The sequence below is a fragment of the Schistocerca serialis genome, chromosome 2 (genome assembly GCF_023864345.2).
Source record: "Schistocerca serialis cubense isolate TAMUIC-IGC-003099 chromosome 2, iqSchSeri2.2, whole genome shotgun sequence".
In the NCBI taxonomy this organism is placed as follows: domain Eukaryota; kingdom Metazoa; phylum Arthropoda; class Insecta; order Orthoptera; family Acrididae; genus Schistocerca; species Schistocerca serialis.
In genome coordinates this window covers 547,856,499-547,875,298 of record NC_064639.1, presented here as the reverse complement: position 1 = coordinate 547,875,298, position 18,800 = coordinate 547,856,499, and the positions used below count along the sequence as shown (strand labels likewise).

At 38.9% G+C, this 18,800-nt stretch overlaps 1 protein-coding gene across 2 annotated transcripts in view; it reads right to left on the bottom strand.

Annotated features, from left to right (window-relative positions):
- Positions 1-18,800, bottom strand: part of LOC126457533 (deubiquitinase DESI2) — a 124,010-nt gene that overhangs the window by 34,799 nt on the left and 70,411 nt on the right. For both annotated transcript variants that reach the window (XM_050093889.1, XM_050093888.1), the window contains exon 2: positions 17,631-17,805. In XM_050093889.1, the coding sequence (XP_049949846.1) occupies positions 17,631-17,753 (123 nt within the window). In that variant the 5' untranslated portion in view covers positions 17,754-17,805. The remainder of the gene's footprint in view (positions 1-17,630; positions 17,806-18,800) is intronic.

Sequence of the window (18,800 nt, the reverse complement as noted above, 5' to 3'; positions counted from 1 at the left end):
GAAGAAAGTAGTAGTTACTACGAAGAGATGTCGAGGCGGAAGAAATTAACATAAATTAAAGCCAGGTGGGTGGTGAGAACCAAGGACGTTTTGTAGCGGTAGTTCCCACCTGCAGTGTTCTGAGAAACTGGTGTCTATGGGAAGAATCCAGATGGCACATGTGGTGAAACAGGCATCAAGGCCAAGGCTGTCATGTTGTAGAGCATGCTCTGCAACTGTGTTGCCAGTATACACCCTCTGCCTATGCCCAGTCATCCTAACAGATAATTTGGTGGTAGTCATCCAATGCAAAAGGCTGAACAGTGTTTACATAACAGCAGGTATATGACGTGTCACTTCACATGTGGCTCTCCCTTTGATAGTATACTTTTTGCCAGTTACAGGGCTGGTGTTGGTGGTGGTAGGAGGTTGAAGAGGGCAAATCTTGCAGCAGGGATGGTCATAGGGGTAGGAGCTACAGGGTAGGGAGATGGGTGCTGAAGGGGCATAGTGTCCAACAAGAATATTGTGGACTTTGGGAGGGCGAAGAAAAACTATTCTAGGCGTGGTGAGAAAAATCTCGACAGACTAGATCTCATTTCAGTGCATGGTTTTAGGAAGTAATGGCCTTGTCGAGGTAGGTGATTAATACAGTCCACACGAGGATAATACTGAGTGACCGGTGGAGTGCTCTGAAGTTGTCTTTTCGAGGTATCAGCAGTACCAGGATTGGATGTGGTGGCTTGGAAAATCTGCTTTTGAACTAGGCTGACCTGAAAAGAGATCCATTTTGTCTGAGATACTACCCACCACACCTAGAATAGTTGCCTCCCAATCTCCGCAATATTCTTGTCAGACTCTACGCCCCTTCTGCACCAATCTCCCTACCCTATGGGTCCTACACCTGTGATAACCCCCACTGCAAGACTTGCCCTATGCACCCTCCTACCACCACCTACACCAGCTCTGTAACAGGCAGAACATATACTGTCAAAGCAAGAAACATCTTTGAAATGACACATCATATACCAGCTGTTACGTAAACAATGTTCAGGCTTTTACATTGGCATAACTACCACCAAATTATCAGTTAGGGTGGATGGGCACAGGCAGAGGGTGTATACTGGTAACACACAATATCCTGTTGCAGAGCATGCTCTACAACATGACAATCATGACATCAGTGTCTGTTTCACCACACAAGTCATCTGGCTTTTTCCTCCCATACACCAGTTGCTCAGAATGCCACAGGTGGGAACTAGCACTACAACATGTCCTTGGGTCTTGCCATGCACCTGGCCTTAATTTATGGTACTTCCGTCTCAGCATTTCTTCACAGTAACTAACGGTTTCTTTACTCCATTTTAGTTTTCTTCAGCTTTCATTTTCTTAACTGTATTTTTTGGCATCCCCCTTCCACCTCTGTTATGTAGAATGCACTTAGCTTTTCACTCTTATTAACTCATACATGATGTTTTCGCAGTAATCTCTGTCTTGCATATTATCTTGTCTTCCATCTTTAAGCTCTCAGATTTTCAAATCTTGCCCGATGCAGTCCCCAACAATCAGTTTCTCCTTCTCATCCCATACCTTAAGCCTCCGCAGACCTGCGGTTCTGAGTAAATTTTCCGAAATCTACCCCTTTTCCTAGACCTCTCCAGTCCTTTTTCTTCACCCCTCTTTGTTCCCCTTCAATCCTTCTGCCTCAATAGAGAGCCACTGGCTCCAAAAGCTTGCCTAATTATAACCTTTTATGTGAAAGTTCTGCCGATGTTTGGTTAGCAGATTTTTTTTCTTTCCATTTTGTTGTTATTCCACCAGGATTTTCCACTGAATAAATTATCGCTTTTGATGACATGTTCAGTGAAACTGTTTCTGATAAACTACTGTTACAATGGGATTTCATTAAGTTTTTAGTTATTCAAGACTTTATTTTTTTTTTCCAAAGTGTCACTGTCACATGAATGCATGTCTTAACTAATGTTGATAAAGTACAATTTGACACACAGTGACATGCTAAGCACTGGTAAATGCATTATGATAATGAAAACAGATAATTGATGAAATATGAACAAAATAAATTTACTCTTAATTTACAAACAATGGAAAATCAAGGATGGAATGTTAACAAGAATGGATCCTTCCCACCAACACCAGCTTTTCTGAACTGCGGAGGTGGGAACTTTTCCTGCAATACACCCTACGTTCCCTAACCCTCCTGGCCTCAACCTTCGTTAGTCGCTGTCCTCACCCATCCAGACTCCTCCCTGTTCCCCTTCCAGCACTACACTGCTGTCATTTCACCGCCACACCCAGTCTTTTAATTTCTTTTATTTCTCTCCTTTCCGCTACTCACCCCCTCCCCCCTCCGCACCTTCTCTCCTGCACTCCGTCTAAACTGTAACACTTGACTGTCCGCCACTCCCACCATACTATTCCTCCCCATCCCCGTCCCAGCGGGCGTGCGTGCGTGTGTGTATGTGTGTCTACTGCTGACAAAGGCCTTAATGGCCGAAAGCTTTAATTGTGTGAATTTTTTTATTGTGCCTATTGCGACTCAGCATCTCCGCTATACCGTGAGTAGCAACTTTACTACTCTTAATTTACTGTTGACAGTGATGACATATGTTGCTATGTAGGATTCAGATAACAGTCAAATCTCAGTTTTCAGATCATTAAATGTTAAAAGTGTGGGTTTGGACTATGATGTGCAAAAAACTGCTTGGTAAATTTTTGAGTGCCTGTACACAGTAATTCAAAAAATCTAATTAAAAGTTAATCAAACTCTTAGAGAAAGAAATGGGACATACCTCTTGCTAAATATAACAAGACAAGTAAGAGTGATGTTTTATTCAAAACCTTATTCAAGAGATGTCAGTGCTTTACAAAATATATTTTTTTGAAAAAAAAATAAAAAGGAATGGAAAGAAAGAAAGAAAACAAATATATAGCTCCTGTAACACACAGGCCAAGCATGTACTCCGCAAATTCAGATGTACACAGTGAGCTTCCATAAAATTAATGAATTACTAACAACAAGGACTGCTACTAATGTTCAGTGAACATAAAACATAAAGGCATGTTCACTGCACTCTTGAAATTGGGTTGGTGGGTATCTGCAAGAATATATACACTACTGGCCATTAAAATTGCTACACCATGAAGATGACATGCTACAGACGCGAAATTTAACTGACAGGAAGAAGTTGCTGTGATATGCAAATGATTAGCTTTTCAGAGCATTCACACAAGGTTGGCACCAGTGGCGACACCTACAATGTGCTGGCATGAGGAAAGTTTCCAACCGATTTCTCATACACAAACAGCAGTTGACCGGCGTTGCCTGGTGAAACGTTGTTGTGATGCCTCGTGTAAGGAGGAGAAATGCGTACCATCATGTTTCCGACTTTGATAAAGGTCGGATTGTAGCCTATCGCGATTGCGGTTTATCGTATCGCGACATTGCTGCTCGCGTTGGTTGAGATCCAATGACAGTTAGCAGAATATGGAATCGGTGGGTTCAGGACGGTAATACGGAACGCCATGCTGGATCCCAACAGCCTCGTATCACTAGCAGTCGAGATGACAGGCATCTTATCCCCATCGCTGTAACTGATCGTGCAGCCACGTCTCGATTCCTGAGTCAAAAGATGGGGACGTTTGCAAGACAACAACCATCTGCACGAACAGTTCGACGACGTTTGCAGCAGCACGGACTATAAGCTCGGAGAACACGGCTGCGGTTACCCTTGACGCTGCATCACAGACAGGAGCGCCTGCAATGGTGTAATCAACGACGAACCTGGGCGCACGAATGGCAAAACGTAATTTTTTCGGATGAATCCACGTTCTGTTTACAGCATCATAATGGTCGCATGACACCGCGGTGAACGCACATTGGAAGCGTGTATTTGTCATCACCATACTGGCGTATCACCCGGCGTGATTGTATGGGGGTGCCATTGGTTACACGTCTCAGTCACCTCTTGTTCGCAATGACGGCACTTTGAACAGTGGACGTTACATTTCAGATGTGTTACGATCCATGGCTCTACCCTTCATTCGATCCCTGCAAAACCCTACATTTCAGCAGGATAATGCAAGACTGCATGTTGCAGGTCCTGTACGAGCCTTTCTGGATACAGAAAATGTTCCACTGCTGCCCTGGCCAGCACATTCTCCAGATCTCTCACCCATTGAAAACGTCTGGTCAATGGTGGCCGAGCAACTGGCTCATCACAATACGCCAGTTACTCCTCTTGATGAACTGTGGTATCGTATTGAAGCTGCATGGGCAGCCGTACCTGTACACCCATCTAAGCTCTGTTTGACTCAATGCCCAGGCGTATCAAGGCCAGAGGTGGTTGTTCTGGGTCTATGCACCCAAATTGCGTGAAAATGTAATCACGTCAGTTCTAGTATAATATATTTGTTCAATGAATACCTGTTTATCATCTGCATTTCTTCTTGGTGTAGCAATTTTAATGGCCAGAAGTGTACAAGAGTCTTCACATCATGAATTGTCCACATGAAGATTCCATCATGTGGACACTGCACTGATATAGGAACAGATGGGTGAACAATTGCAGTTATGTCCAAAGAACACTTGATAGGTTCAATTATAGCAAGCCAGAACAAAAGTAATCAATAAACTGAGGTGACAAAAGTCACAGGAGGCCTCCTAACACCATATTGGGCATCATTTTATTTGGGCAGTGCCGAATCTCAACACAGCATACTCAACAAGCTGTTGGAAGTCCCGTGAAGAATTACTGAGCCATGCTGCCTCTACAGCCGACCATAACCGTGAAAGTGCTGCCAGTGCAGGATTTTGTGCACAAACTGACCTCTTGACTATGTTACATAAATGTTCAATGCAATTCATGTCGGCAATCTGGTTGGCCAAATTGTTTGCTCTAGCTGTCGAGAATGTTCTTCAAACCTATCGTGAATAACTGCAGCCCGGTGACATGTCACAGTCATCCAGAAAAATTCCATTATTGTCAGAGTCAGGGAACATGAAATCCATGAATGGCTACAAATTGTCTCCAAACATAACCATTTACAGTCAATGACTAGTTCAGTTGGACCTCTGATCCAGTACATTTCATGTGAACACAGTCCACACCATTATGCAGCCACCACTAGCATGCAAAGTGCCTTGGTGACAACTTGGGTCCATGGCTTCATGGGGTCAGCGCCAAACTCCCGACTGAAATCAGGACTCATCTGTCAAGGCCACAGTTTTCTAGTCATTTAGTGTCCAACTGATACGGTCACGAGCCCAGGAGATGCATCACAGGCAATTTTGTGCTATTAGAAAAGGCATTCGCATCAGTCGTCTCGGGCCATAGCCCATTAATGTCAAATTTTGCCACAGTGTCCTAAAAGACACATTCATCATACTTTCCACATTGCTTCCTGCAGTTATTTCATGCAGTGTTGCTTGTGTGTTAGTACTGAAAACTCTACACAAATGCCGCTTCTATTGGTTTTAAGTGAAGGCTCTCAGCCACTATGTTGTCCATGGTGAGAGGTAATGCCTGAAATTTGATATTCTCGGTGCAGTCTTTGACACTTGGATATTGGATTCCTTGGTGATCCTGAAATGGAATGTCCCATGCTTCTAGCTACAACTGTTAATTCCTGTTGTGCAGCCATAATCTTGGTGGATACATTTTTACATGAAAAACCTGAATACAAAAGACAGCTCCACCAATGCACTACCTTTTTCATACCTTGTGTACACAATACTACCTCCATCCATATATTTGCATATCGCTATCCCATGACTTCGGTCACCTCAGTGTATTACAGCTAATGACAAAGGAAGTCTCTCTACCAATTTCACCTAGAGGCAGTAGATTATGGACAGACTAATTGCGTACGTGGCAGTCATATATGAAGGAGAGAGTATCCATGAGCTAGTATGCCCAAGTATGTTGTTGTAAATTCCTTGAGTAAGAAAAGCAGCCTGAAACATATCTCCCAAACATCTTTCCCACTGCAATCACGTATCTGCTCACATTCCCAAAATATAACTATTCTGATTAGTCCCAAATTCAGACATTCCCAAATCTACTTTGGGCATCAGATGGACCCATGTGATTTCTTTCTCTTCTTGGAGGGGAAAGAAAACACCACCCTGTTTCTGTGTATGTGTCAAGCACAGTCTGCCAGGAAAGTTAGTGCAAAATATACATGTTATAACACTGAAAACAACCAATTTTTGACAAAATAATTTAATTGGATAGATTAAAAAATCTACTCACCAAGCAGCGGCAGAACACACACTTCTTTCCTTCTCATCCCATGCGGTAAGTCTCCCATAACCCACAGTTCTGGGTGACTTTCCCCGAAATCTACACCTTTTCCTACGTCTCTTCAGTCCTTCTTTCCCTTCAACCCTTCTGCCTGAAGAACGAGCTCCAAAAGCTTGCCAAAATATATATGTTGGTGTATAGAAAATTTTATTATTTCGAGTTTATACATAACCAACATCCATTAACAATATGAGCTGCATCCTCCTCCCCACCCTCTGACCAATATAGCTGTAATTTCCAAAGAGTATCAGAATACCCTCCTCATTACCCAGAGCAACAAAGGCTTCCAGTGCCTCAATAAAGTACTCTTTCAGAGATACAACTTACTTAGGTAAAGTTTCAGAATTTCTCACTGATAGCTTCCTATCAATTACTGCACGTTTCTAATGGAGAAATGGGAGTTGTGACTCCTGAAGATTAGCACTAGCCAGACCACTTTCTCTTTGCGAATACACGAATTTATTCATTTGTACAAGACCTGCATCACTGTTTATCACTACTGTTCGCAAGTCCTTTCACTTTTATAAAAAGAAAAATATCCAGTGATTCAAACTGAGTGAGTGTATAGGAGGGGGGAGGGTGCCACCTAGTGTTTGGTAGAAAAATTGGCTGGCAATCATTGAGGCACATGCCAACATCTGCAGAAACCACTCCTCATTACACAAAAAATTAGGTCGCATGTGACTGACTTTTGTAGTTGTGATCCAACACCGTTTTGCTGCACTTTCCAGTAACAGTTTGTCCACTGAATGTGAGTCTGTGGATGATACTGATACAGTTAGAAAATAAAATGAACGTAGTTTTCATCTTCAACTGCACAGCCCTCACATTTTCGGATTATTTGTTCAAGCTCATACATTCACTGGTTTGATATTTTGTGACTGGATCATAATGTAAGCACCATATTTCATCACCATTGATGATGATCATCAGAAAAAAGATTGTGACATTTTGCACTCACTTGAAAAACAGTTTTAAGAACATGCACCTCCTCTGCTATCATTCAATAAATCAAATGATACTGCAGAAGAAGATCCTGGACACCTGCCTCAGTTTTGTCCAACTGGTCCACTGAAGGAAATACAGTCCTCAGTTCATTATCCAACAAATAATGTGTCTTGTGAAATTTCTTAGATCAATCATACCATCACCTATCAATTACCCTAAGGGAATCTATACATGATTTAAAATTTATCCTATAGAATCTTTTCACATATGTACAACAAGATTGCTGCATACTGCCTCATTACTAGATAATGATCGATGTGACATAATTCTCACACTGTTTAGCAGTGACTACCATGCCTTTTTCTTTACAACATGATTATGTACCTTACATTACCTGATAGCACACAATTTTTAGTAATTCTGGGCAATTTGTCTTCTTAAAACAGTTTTCCCAGATACAGAAAGACTTTTTATAGAAAAAAACTGTGATTTCTTTCTCTTAATAAATGGAGAGGTCCTCTATGTAAGATTATTCTTTGATAATACTGTAGTACAGAACTTAAGCAAATTACTCAAGCTGTCAGCAGTTGCTTTTCACACAGGCAACTGGTGAGTTTTCAGAAGTTTGATGAACAACTTGCCAAATAAAGTACTCTTCAAATTCAGACCATAAGCAGTGAGCTTCCATAAAATTAACACTATTCCCTGTAATCCTGAAATTGGACTAACAGATATCTACAAGAATATACACAGGAGGGTATCAGGAAAATTATCATATGTGGATACTACATTGTCTAATACAGGAACAGATAGATGAAGAACTGCAGCTGTGTCCACATTCTAATTTGCTACCCATTACAAATAAACACAACTGGACTCAAGAGTGTAACAGCTAATTATGCTTAACTGTGACAGTAACTATGCTTTTCTAGTCATTACAACAACTTGAATATATGGCATAATTCAGTCTCCTTTTGGAGGCTAAGAGTCATTACAATGCAAATTATTAGTTATCAGTGGTGCATTTTACTACTGATAAAGCTTTTGTACACATAAAGCTTCAGATTTAGAGCCCCAAATATCAGCTCAATAAAATGGTCAGAGAACCAGTCACAGCCACATATAATTACATATAGCAGCTGAGTTAGTGATCATAGGATACCTGTTTGAAAAAACTTTTATGGGATAGGAAAAAACCCGATGATTTTAAAGACCAGAAGGGGATCAAAAATATCATCTTTGATTAAAAATGCACTTCTTACAAAGTTATCTAATATACTGTTAAGAGCCAAATATTGCGACACTGAAGGCATCATAGCCAAATAAATTAATGCACCTCTCACATTTTGCTCAAATTTTGCTAGAAAAAGGGGTGAAAATGCACATGATAAATCAGTTGCTGCATCTCACAAAAAGCAAAGTCTAAATAATTTATCTTCATTATTAATTGTGGCCATATTGGCTTCATTTGGGAACTGTGAGTGTGTGGAATAATTATTTATTTGTATTTTCTGCTACCAATCACTTTAATTTGTTTTTTATTTAACATAATGCGCATTTCGAGCATCTTCTGCCCACCTTTAGGCATTTATGCACAAAGAAAATTGTTGCTTAAAAATAAATTGTCTTAAAGCAATTTAGTGTTCACTGCTGTAGAGGATGTTGGGGCATCTGAGGGGGAGGGGGGGGGGGGGGGGGGCAGTGGTTGGCCAGAAATTGATGCCTAGTGTGTCTTCTGCTAGTGTGGAGCTGTCATGTTGTTTGTTTATTGTCATTACCACAGGCTGTGTGGATGCAGTGTTTACAGAAAACCTACACACACCATTATACCCAACTCCTCTACGCATCCCGCTTCCCCCAAAAAATCTTCACACAGATTAATGCTATACAGAGCCTGTAAATTTCCACGTCAATATATAGAACTCCAACAAGAAATAGAAACCATAAAATGTACCACGATAAACTATGCATATGATCCTTCACTCATTAATACAATATCACAACAGCTAAAAAAGAACTGAATGAAGAAGATCGAACTACATTCACAACTCACAGTATCACAGTAGGCAAATAAATATAGAAAATTGATTGCCATATTTTGGTATAATGTCTGACAAATTAGCAAGGCTTTTCAAAAACACATGCAAAAATCAGATTCAGCACCAACAACCAAAGTATGAAGTTTGTTCACTATATAAAACTGCCAGATACAGATCTTGATGCATTTGGCATTTACAAAATTACTTGCAGCCAATGCAACAAATATTGTATAGGGTGATTTCATCTCAAATCATACAGATCATGTCAACATGTGGTCATGAATTTCTCTGGGAAAAATATATATTAGACCTCTATATCGTAAGTGTTAAGTAGTAACATATTTTCATTTTATGTTAATTTTTGTAAATGGTACAGCCCTTTGAAAAATGTATATTTTGTAAACAACTCTTAAAAAAGTAGAGAAGAAAAAAATATATATATAACTAATAAACCAAAGGCACTGAAGACCTGGCAGATGTTTTGCATTAAAGCTCCCTCTTAGTGTGCTGAAATTTATTTGACACCGGCACACTAATGGGCATCCTCTAACTTACAAATTTATGATGAAAATACAAAATTTAAGTTATTTTTTCCACTTACAACGATTTTTTTTTTTTTTTCTAATTTGGAAATTCACAGAACATTATCTTTTCTGTCATATTGCCAGATACTACTGATGTAATTATAAACAGTATCTTCTGTGCTCCAGCTATCTGTATTATGTAAATATTTATTACTAAAAACGTAAAAAAAATTGCATTTTTATGAGTTTTTATGAATTATTTACTCGAAAACCCCCATCCAAAAACTTTTCAGAATTACACAAAGTATTGTGTGGTTAATATGTTAGTAGTCAGTGCAAACACAGTGTGCAATAATTTGCTGAGCAGAGTGTCAAAAATTTTTCAACATTCTGGATAGTTCACATCACTGAATTTCTAGAGTAAAATATGCAAGTTGGAAACACTGTTTCCAGTGCTCTTCTGTTTCTAACGAACGAGTGATAACTTGCACATAAACCATTCTGCATAGAGTTTTGTGTGTGGTTTGAACTCTGTTAGATACAATGTCAGTGAGGAAATACAGTACTGAAAGAGTGAGGTGTATGGACTATGAAAAAAATAACGAGAAGGTGGTGTTTAACAAAAGTGAAAAACACTTCACAGTTGTTGCATATCTGTCAGAGGTACTGCAGAAATATCTTTGTCCTCAAGTAAAGGTATTAGCATCGTATCCATCGTGCAGGAATTCCTACACTCACTACAAGAAGAAATTTAGTGATAACGCACTCACCCGGATGTGAAACTGAAGAAGACAATGCAGATGTTTATATTCCTGAGTGTGAAGCTGTTGATGCGTTGAATGTTAACATTTCTGCTGTAGCCCCTATGATATCCCCAATCAAATGTCCAGGTAACGTAGGACACACAAGAAGAAAACAGTATGTAAAAAGAAAAGGAGAAGAATTGAAACAAATTTTGCACAAGCAACGTCTTCAAAACTTTGTGAAGTGTATAATGTAGATGCACTTGGAGCCGAACCTGAAGATAGTGATATGTGCACAAAATGCAGTGTGTAGTTTCGAAACCTAAATACTGCTCTCTCTGCGGCCACCCATACTGAGAAAGTACAGTTACCAACACTGATACCAGGTAGCTACTCTAAGCAGCAGATACAGAAATACATACCCACTTCCTCACATTATTTGATTGAAAAGCTCATAAAACAAAGGATGAGAAAGATATTTGGGCATGCCCAGATTCTTACTGTGGGCATCCGTTGCAAGATGATATGCTTAATTTTGCTCTGGAATATTACCTAAATGATGAAAAAGATTGCAGCAGGCAAAGTCCTCTCCACACTGATGTTTTCTGTTAGTAAAAATGGTGAAAACATTAATAAGGTAAAAAGATATATGACAAGATCAATAACAGAAGCACATCTCCTACTGAAAGAGAAGAACCTGAATTTAAAAATTAGTCTCTCAAAATTCTACTCCTTGTGACCAAAATGGGTAAAATGCCAGCCAATGAAATGTATTTACTGCACTAATTTGAAACTTCTTTGTTTCAGCATAAGCAGTATCACAGGAAAGAAGAGCACAGAGATGGACCTGACACTTTTGTGTATATGTCAAGAGCCGCAAGATAAATGTTGGTTTCAGGAGTGTACCATGTTTCCTGGTGCTGAAGTGGTGACTGTTGAAGCATTACACCTTCAGGATACTGACAATGGCACAACCTACGCATTGTGGGAGGGAGGAGAGTTGGTGAAGAAGACCGTAGAGCAAGAGAAGTTTGTTACAGAGGTTAGGCATTAATTAAGAAAGAAACAGCTCACCACCATATCCAGAGGATTCAGAGACAAGTCATAGCAGTAGTTAAATCAGCGACATCCCAGAATACTGACACATTGGTTCCTCATTTTGAATTTTCTGACATCTGGTCTGTTGCTTTGCAGAATGAAATTCAAAGCTACCACTGGTACACATCACAGGCATCTATTTTCATGTGTGTTGCCCATTTCCTTGGAACATTACACGGTTTGGCTACTGTCAGTGATGATCCCATTCAGGACAGTGCACATGCATGTTAGGCTGTCAGCATGATAATTGATGACATAACATCTAGTGCCCCCCCCCCTCCAAATCACGAATCGTGGACCTTGCTGTTGGTGGGGAGGCTTGTATGCTTCAATGATACAGATAGCCGTACCGTAGGTGCAACCACAATGGAGGGGTATCTGTTGAGAGGTCAGACAATCGTGGTTTCTGAAGAGGGGGAGCAGCCTTTTCAGTAGTTGCAGGGGGCAACAAACAGCCTGGATGACTGACTGATCTGGCCTTGTAACATTAATCAAAACGGTCTTGCTGCGCTGGCACTGCGAACGGCTGAAAGCAAGGGGAAACTACAGCTGTAATTTTTCGCAAGGACATGCAGCTCTACTGTATGGTTAAATGATGATGGCGCCCTCTTGGGTAAAATATTCCAGAGGTAAAATAGTCCTCCATTCGCATATCTGGGCAGGGACTACTCAGGAGGACGTCGTTATTAGGGAAAACAAAACTGGCATCCTATGGATCGGAGTGTGGAATATCAGATCCCTTAATTGGGCAGGTACATTAAAAAAACTTAAAAAGGGGAATGGATAGGTTAAAATTACATATAGTGGGAATTACTGAATTTCAGTGGCAGAAGGAACAAGACTTCTGGTCAGGTGAATATAGAGTAATAAATACAAAATCAAATAGGGGTAATGCAGGAGTACGTTTAATAATGAATAAAAAAATAGGAGAGTGGGTAAGCTACTACGAACAGCATAGTGAACGCATTACAGTAGCCAAGATAAGACACAAATCCCACACCTACCACAGTAGTACAAGTTTATATGCTAACTAGCTCTGCAGATGTTGAAGAGATTGAAGAAATACATGATGAGATAGAAGAAATTATTCAGACACTGAAGTGAGATGAAAATTTAATAGTCATGGGGGATTGGTATTCGATGGTAGGAAAAGGAAGAGAAGGAAAAGTAGAAGGTGAATATTGAAAGGGGGTAGGAATGAAAGTGGAAGTGGCCTGGCAGAATTTTGCACAGAGCATAACTTAATCATAGCTAACACTTGGTTTAAGAATTATGAAAGAAGGTTATATACATGGAAGATGCCTGGAGACATTGAAAGGTATCAGGTAGATTATATAATGGTAATAAAGAGATTTAGGAACCAGGTTTTAAACTGTAAGACATTTCCAGGGGCAGATGTGGACTCTGACCACAATCTACTGGTTATGAACTGTAGATTAAAACTGAAGAAACTGCAAAAAGATGGGAATTTAATGAGATGGGACCTGGATAAACTGAAAGAACTGGAGGTTGTACAGAGTTTCAGAGAGAGTGAATGCCTGACAAGAATGGGGGAAGAAATACAGCAGAAGAAGGATGGATAGCTTTGAGAGATGAATTAGTGAATGCAGCAGAGGATTAAGTAGGTAGAAAGACAAGGGCTAGTAGAAATCCTTGGGTAGCAGAAGATTCAATTGATGAAAGGATAAATATAAATATGCAGTAAATGAAGCAGGCAAAATGGAATACAAAAGTCTCAAAAATGAGATCGGCTGGAAGTGCAAAATGGCTAAGCAGGGATGGCTATGGGACAAATGTAAGGAGGGAGAGGCATATAATTATAGGGATAAGATAGACATTGCCTAAATGGCAATTAAAGACATCTTTGGAGGAAAGAGAACCACTTGTAAGAATATTAAGAGCTCAGATGGAAAACCAGTTCTAAACAAAGAATGGAAAGCAAAAAGGTGGAAGGAGTATATACAAGGTCTATACAAGGGCGATGTACTTGAGGGCAATATTATGGAAATAGAAGAGTGCATACATGAAGATGAAATGGGAGATATGATACTGCGTAAAGAATTTGACAGGGCACTGAAAGACCTAAGTTGAAACAAATCCCTGGGAGTAAACAACATTCCATTAGAACTACTGATAGCCTTAGGAGAGTCAGCCCTGACAAAACTCTACCATCTGGTGAGCGAGATGTATGAGACAGACGAAATACCCTCAGACTTCAAGAAGAATATAACAATTCCAATCCCACAGAAAAAAGGTGTTGACAGGTGTGAAAATTACTGAATTATCAGTTTAATAAGTCATGGCTGCAAAATACCAACACAAATTATTTATAGGCGAATAGAAAAACTGGTAGAAGCTGACCTTGGGGAGGATCAGTTTGGATTCCGTAGAAATGTTGGAACACGTGAGGCAATACTGTTCCTAAGACTTATCTTAGGAAATAGATTAAGGAGAGGTAAACCTTTATTTCTAGCATTTGTAGACTTGGAGAAGGCTTTTGACAATGTTGAATGGAATGCTCTCTTTCAAATTCTGAAGGTGACAGGGGTAAAATAAAGGGCGCAAAAGACTATTTAAATCTGTACAGAAACCAGATGTCAGTTATAAGAGTCGAGGGGCATGAAAGGGAAGCAGTGGTTGGGAAGGGAGTGAGACAGGGTTGTAGCCTATCTCCAATGTTATTCAATCTGTGTACTGAGCAAGCAGTAAAGGAAACAAATGAAAAATTCAGAGTAGGAACTAAAATCCACGGAGAAGAAATAGAAACCTTGAAGTTTGCTGATGACATCGTAATTCTGTCAGAGGCAGCAAAGGATCGGGAAGAGCAGTTGAACAGAATGGGCAGTGTCTTGAAAGGAGGATATAAGATGAACATCAACAAAAGCAACATGAGGATAACGGAATGTAGTCGAATTACATCAGCTGATGCTGGGGGAATTAAGATTAGGAAATGAGACACTTAAAGTAGTAGATGAGTTTTGCTATTTGGGGAGCAAAATGACTGATGATGGTCGAGGTAGAGAGGATATAAAATGTTGTCTGACAATGGCAAGGAAAGTGTTTATGAAGAAGAGAAATTTGTTAACATCAAGTATAGATTTAAGTGTCAGGAAGTCTTTTCTGAACGCATTTGTATGGAGTGTAGCCATGTATGGAAGTGAAACATGGACGATATATAGTTTAGACAAGAAGAGAATAGACGCTTTTGAAATGTGGTGCTACAGAAGAATGGTGAAGATTAGGTAGGTAAATCACGTAACTAATGAGGAGGTACTGAATAGAATTGGGGAGAAGAGGAATTTGCAGCACAACTTAACTAGAAGAAGGGATTGGTTGATTTGACATGTTCTGAGGCATCGAGGAATCATCAATTTAGTATTGGAGGGCAGTGTGGAGAGTAAAAATCGTAGAGGGAGACCAAGAGATGAATAAACTAAGCAGATTCCAAAGGATGTTACTTGGAGATGAAGAAGCTTGCACAGGACAGAGTAGCATGGAGAACTGCACCAAACCAATCTCTGCACTGAAGACGACGATGGCAACAACAACAAGAACAACAACAACAACAACAAAGCATCTAGAGGCAATGCATTTCCTTAGCATGTGTATTTTAAAAACTGCTTTCAGCTTTAAGAGCTTGGTCAACTGTGTAGTACAGGAATTAAGAGAAAAAATTGGTATAGGTCTCTGTAGACATCAAGATTTAATCTCTAGCATGAAGCTGTTGATGCTTTAAGAGATGCTACTAGAGTTGTACACACCATATCCACACTAGTAACAAACATGAGAGTCTTAATTCTAAGTGAAAGTAAATTAAGGGAATTCTGTTTACAAAAGAGAGAAGAGTGGTCTGCTATGAAGCCTGTGGTAGGAATTCAATCAAGTCACTACTGGATTGCATCCCAGAGTGGCACATACATTGCAAGAATGGTTCTCCATGAAACGCATCCTGTTATTGTGTGTGCAATGCAGAGACCACAGTATACATCAGAAGACTTTGTAGCGAGCTATTTATTTTGTTGTGAGCAGGACAATCAGTGGTGGGTGACACAGATAATAAGTGTCTCTCATGAGCTGCAAGATACAACACCTCATGCTCCTGCTAGTGCTTTCACATGGCCATCATCATAAGATCCGTGTGCAGTTCTCATTTCCAAATACTGCTCTTGTCAGATTCTCACTGCCCGTGTGCAAATTCAGCTCGGCTATACAAAGTCAATGAGAAGATTTCATGGAAAGTCACAAAGAAGTAAAAACATGGCAGAAGACAATAATAATTTGTGAATAACACCATAAAAAGAAAATGTGGCATAAATATTCTATGTACCTCATTTTTGTTATAATATGCTTTCAAACATAATTATAAATTGTTTTGCCACTTATAATGTTGTAAATAAATATTTTGATTCAGAAATACCAGTTTTGCACGACACTTACTTAAAATCAGTGGTCAATTTAAAATGTCCATGGTTTTTTGATCTTTGAAGTAGAGCTAGGTCTACCTAAAAAATTTCTCAAATTTTGTACAGACAAGTACTGATTGTTAAATTCCTTGAGTACAATGACCAACTAACATACCATGAAATTTTCATAACATTTAAGAGGGGTTTTGGAGAAAATAATTTCAAAACAATTTATGTTCAAATATTTTGACAGTTTAACAATTTCATGTGTTAATGTCAAAGCTGACAGTTAGCAGTACTTCCACTTTATCATTTCTCAAGACAGTTAGCATCCTGTGACTATTTTTATTTTCAAAACATAATTTTGAAAGTCACAATAAGTCAAAAATGTTCACAGTTTATTAAAAAAAATCAGATTGCTATCACTTTTTGTTTCTTTATTACAATTTTTCAATTTATAGTGGTCTGTAACACTTTAACAAATCATCAGAAAACCAAAATATTGTAGTTTTGAAGAGGTATCATGTGGAACTTCAACATATATATATTTCAGCAAACTTTACAATAGTTCACTCTTGACCTGTTTCATTTGAGATAAAACTGCCCTACAGGCCAAACAGGCAGAAATTTCAGAACTCAATTTAGAAACCATACAGACTGCAACAAACTGGATAAATGTAACAAATTAGTGGTAGCAACATATATTAAAGACACAGACCATCCTTTCAAAATTGAAAATAATCTTGAAATTTTGCACAAACTCAGAAAAAGTTAAAGAATGAATATCACAGAAGAAATGGAAGTGTTCATTCATAATACAAAATATGGAGAGAATATTCTTAATGTGATAACAGAGTTAAAAAAACTCCAAATTCTTCAGCAGTTTTAAGCCTAATCTAATGGAACAGATTTAAGATGTGCCAATGTAAAACACGGGACCACCAGACTGACAGTATAGCAAAAATCACTGTAAAATGCAATAGTCTACACTCATTCACATGTAACAAGACTGCCATATTTTATTAAGTGTACAGAGTTTACATGTATATAGAAACATTTGTGCAGTGAGTTATGTCCAAAAACAATGACAAAATAAATAGTACAATAGTGTAATGTTACACAACAGCTCCGCAAGTGTACTGAGGGTGAATAACTGTCATATAAAAAAATGTATCACACAAATTTGCAACATAAGAACTGATGCAAAACTATCTCCACCACACAGAGGCTGTGCTGTCCATGATAATAAATAAACAATGAGAGTGAGTTCCACACTGGCAGAAGACATCACTGGACATCAGTTTCTAGCCAACCACTGCCCCTCCCTCCAAATACCCCTCCAGCAGTGAACAGTAAACAAAAAGTTCTATGTTAATTTAGTTTAAGACAATTTATTTTTAAGCAATAATTTTCTGTACGCACAACACGTAAAGATGGGCAGGATATCCTTGAAATGTGTTTATGTTAAATTAAACACAAAACAAATAAAAGTGACTGGTAGGAGAAAATACAAATAAATAATGATTTTTTTCTTATTGGTTATAATTTAAGAAACAAGTCTACACATTCTTACCATGTCATAAACATTCAAGATGACTGGCTCTCGAGCCATCCTTGGAATAAGTTCTTCAGCTTCTGTTGGATATCCCAGGCAGCTGGGAAATGGTAAGTTACAACTCAGACCCGAGGAAAACATTCAACCAGAATTTCGTGTCTTTTCCAACACACACTTCATTATCGAGAAGATCCTGTAAGAGAAGTAGTCATGAAGGGATCAACAGTCGTCATACTTTTTGGAAAATATTCATAGTCTCAAAACATTTGTACATGCATCAACATCCTTGTCATAATCAGGAACATCATTTTTGTGTACAAATGGAATTCAGAGATAAGTGGCAAATAAAATCAAGACCAATTTACATCTCACAGCTTTAACTCTTCATAATAGATCACAATAAAAGGTTCCCCTGTCTAAAAAGTGTTTCAACCCGTATAGGGATTTCAGGAACAGGTACACAGAAGATAGAATGTACTACATTGGAGGGTTCACTCATCAGTAACATGAAAAAAAAATAAATAAAAATTGTAAGGACAAAGACTACAAGAAATATGGCGCCTTGAAGCTGAATTACAGCCTTTCAACAGCACAGTAGTATGCATTACAAAGTACTGATGTAGTGATGCTGAAGTACACCAAGTAGCATTACCACCACATGAAAGGATGAGCTGCTACTGTAGAATTACCATAAAGGGTGGTGGACTGTACATCTGTATCATAAATAGTGCACATTTTAAAGATAGGCAGGATCTGATTATAACTAGTGAAAAGTGTCAGCTACTAAATAGAAAGCAGGAGATTGATATCAACCAAAAATTAATTACTTTATGTGTATACAAGACCACCCAGTGACAATGTCGGTACCTTTTACAACGAATTTACTTCCGTCTTGGTCGGTATCAATTTCCTAAACTGACAATCTTAGATGTAGATATAAACATAAACGCAAGTGTTAAAAATAAAATTGGTAAAAACTTCCTAAATATTCTGAACACATCTGGCATAGCAGGAAAGTAAACACTGCCACAAGTGTAAACAAAAATACAACATCAGTCTTACACCATGTACTAAAAGATAGCAGCAGGAAAAAGTGAAACGTGGTAAGCAGATTTTTGCTTCTCAGACAATTACTGCCAGATAACAAACCAAAAGGGAGGCAGCGAAAATCCCACAAAATTTCAGGTT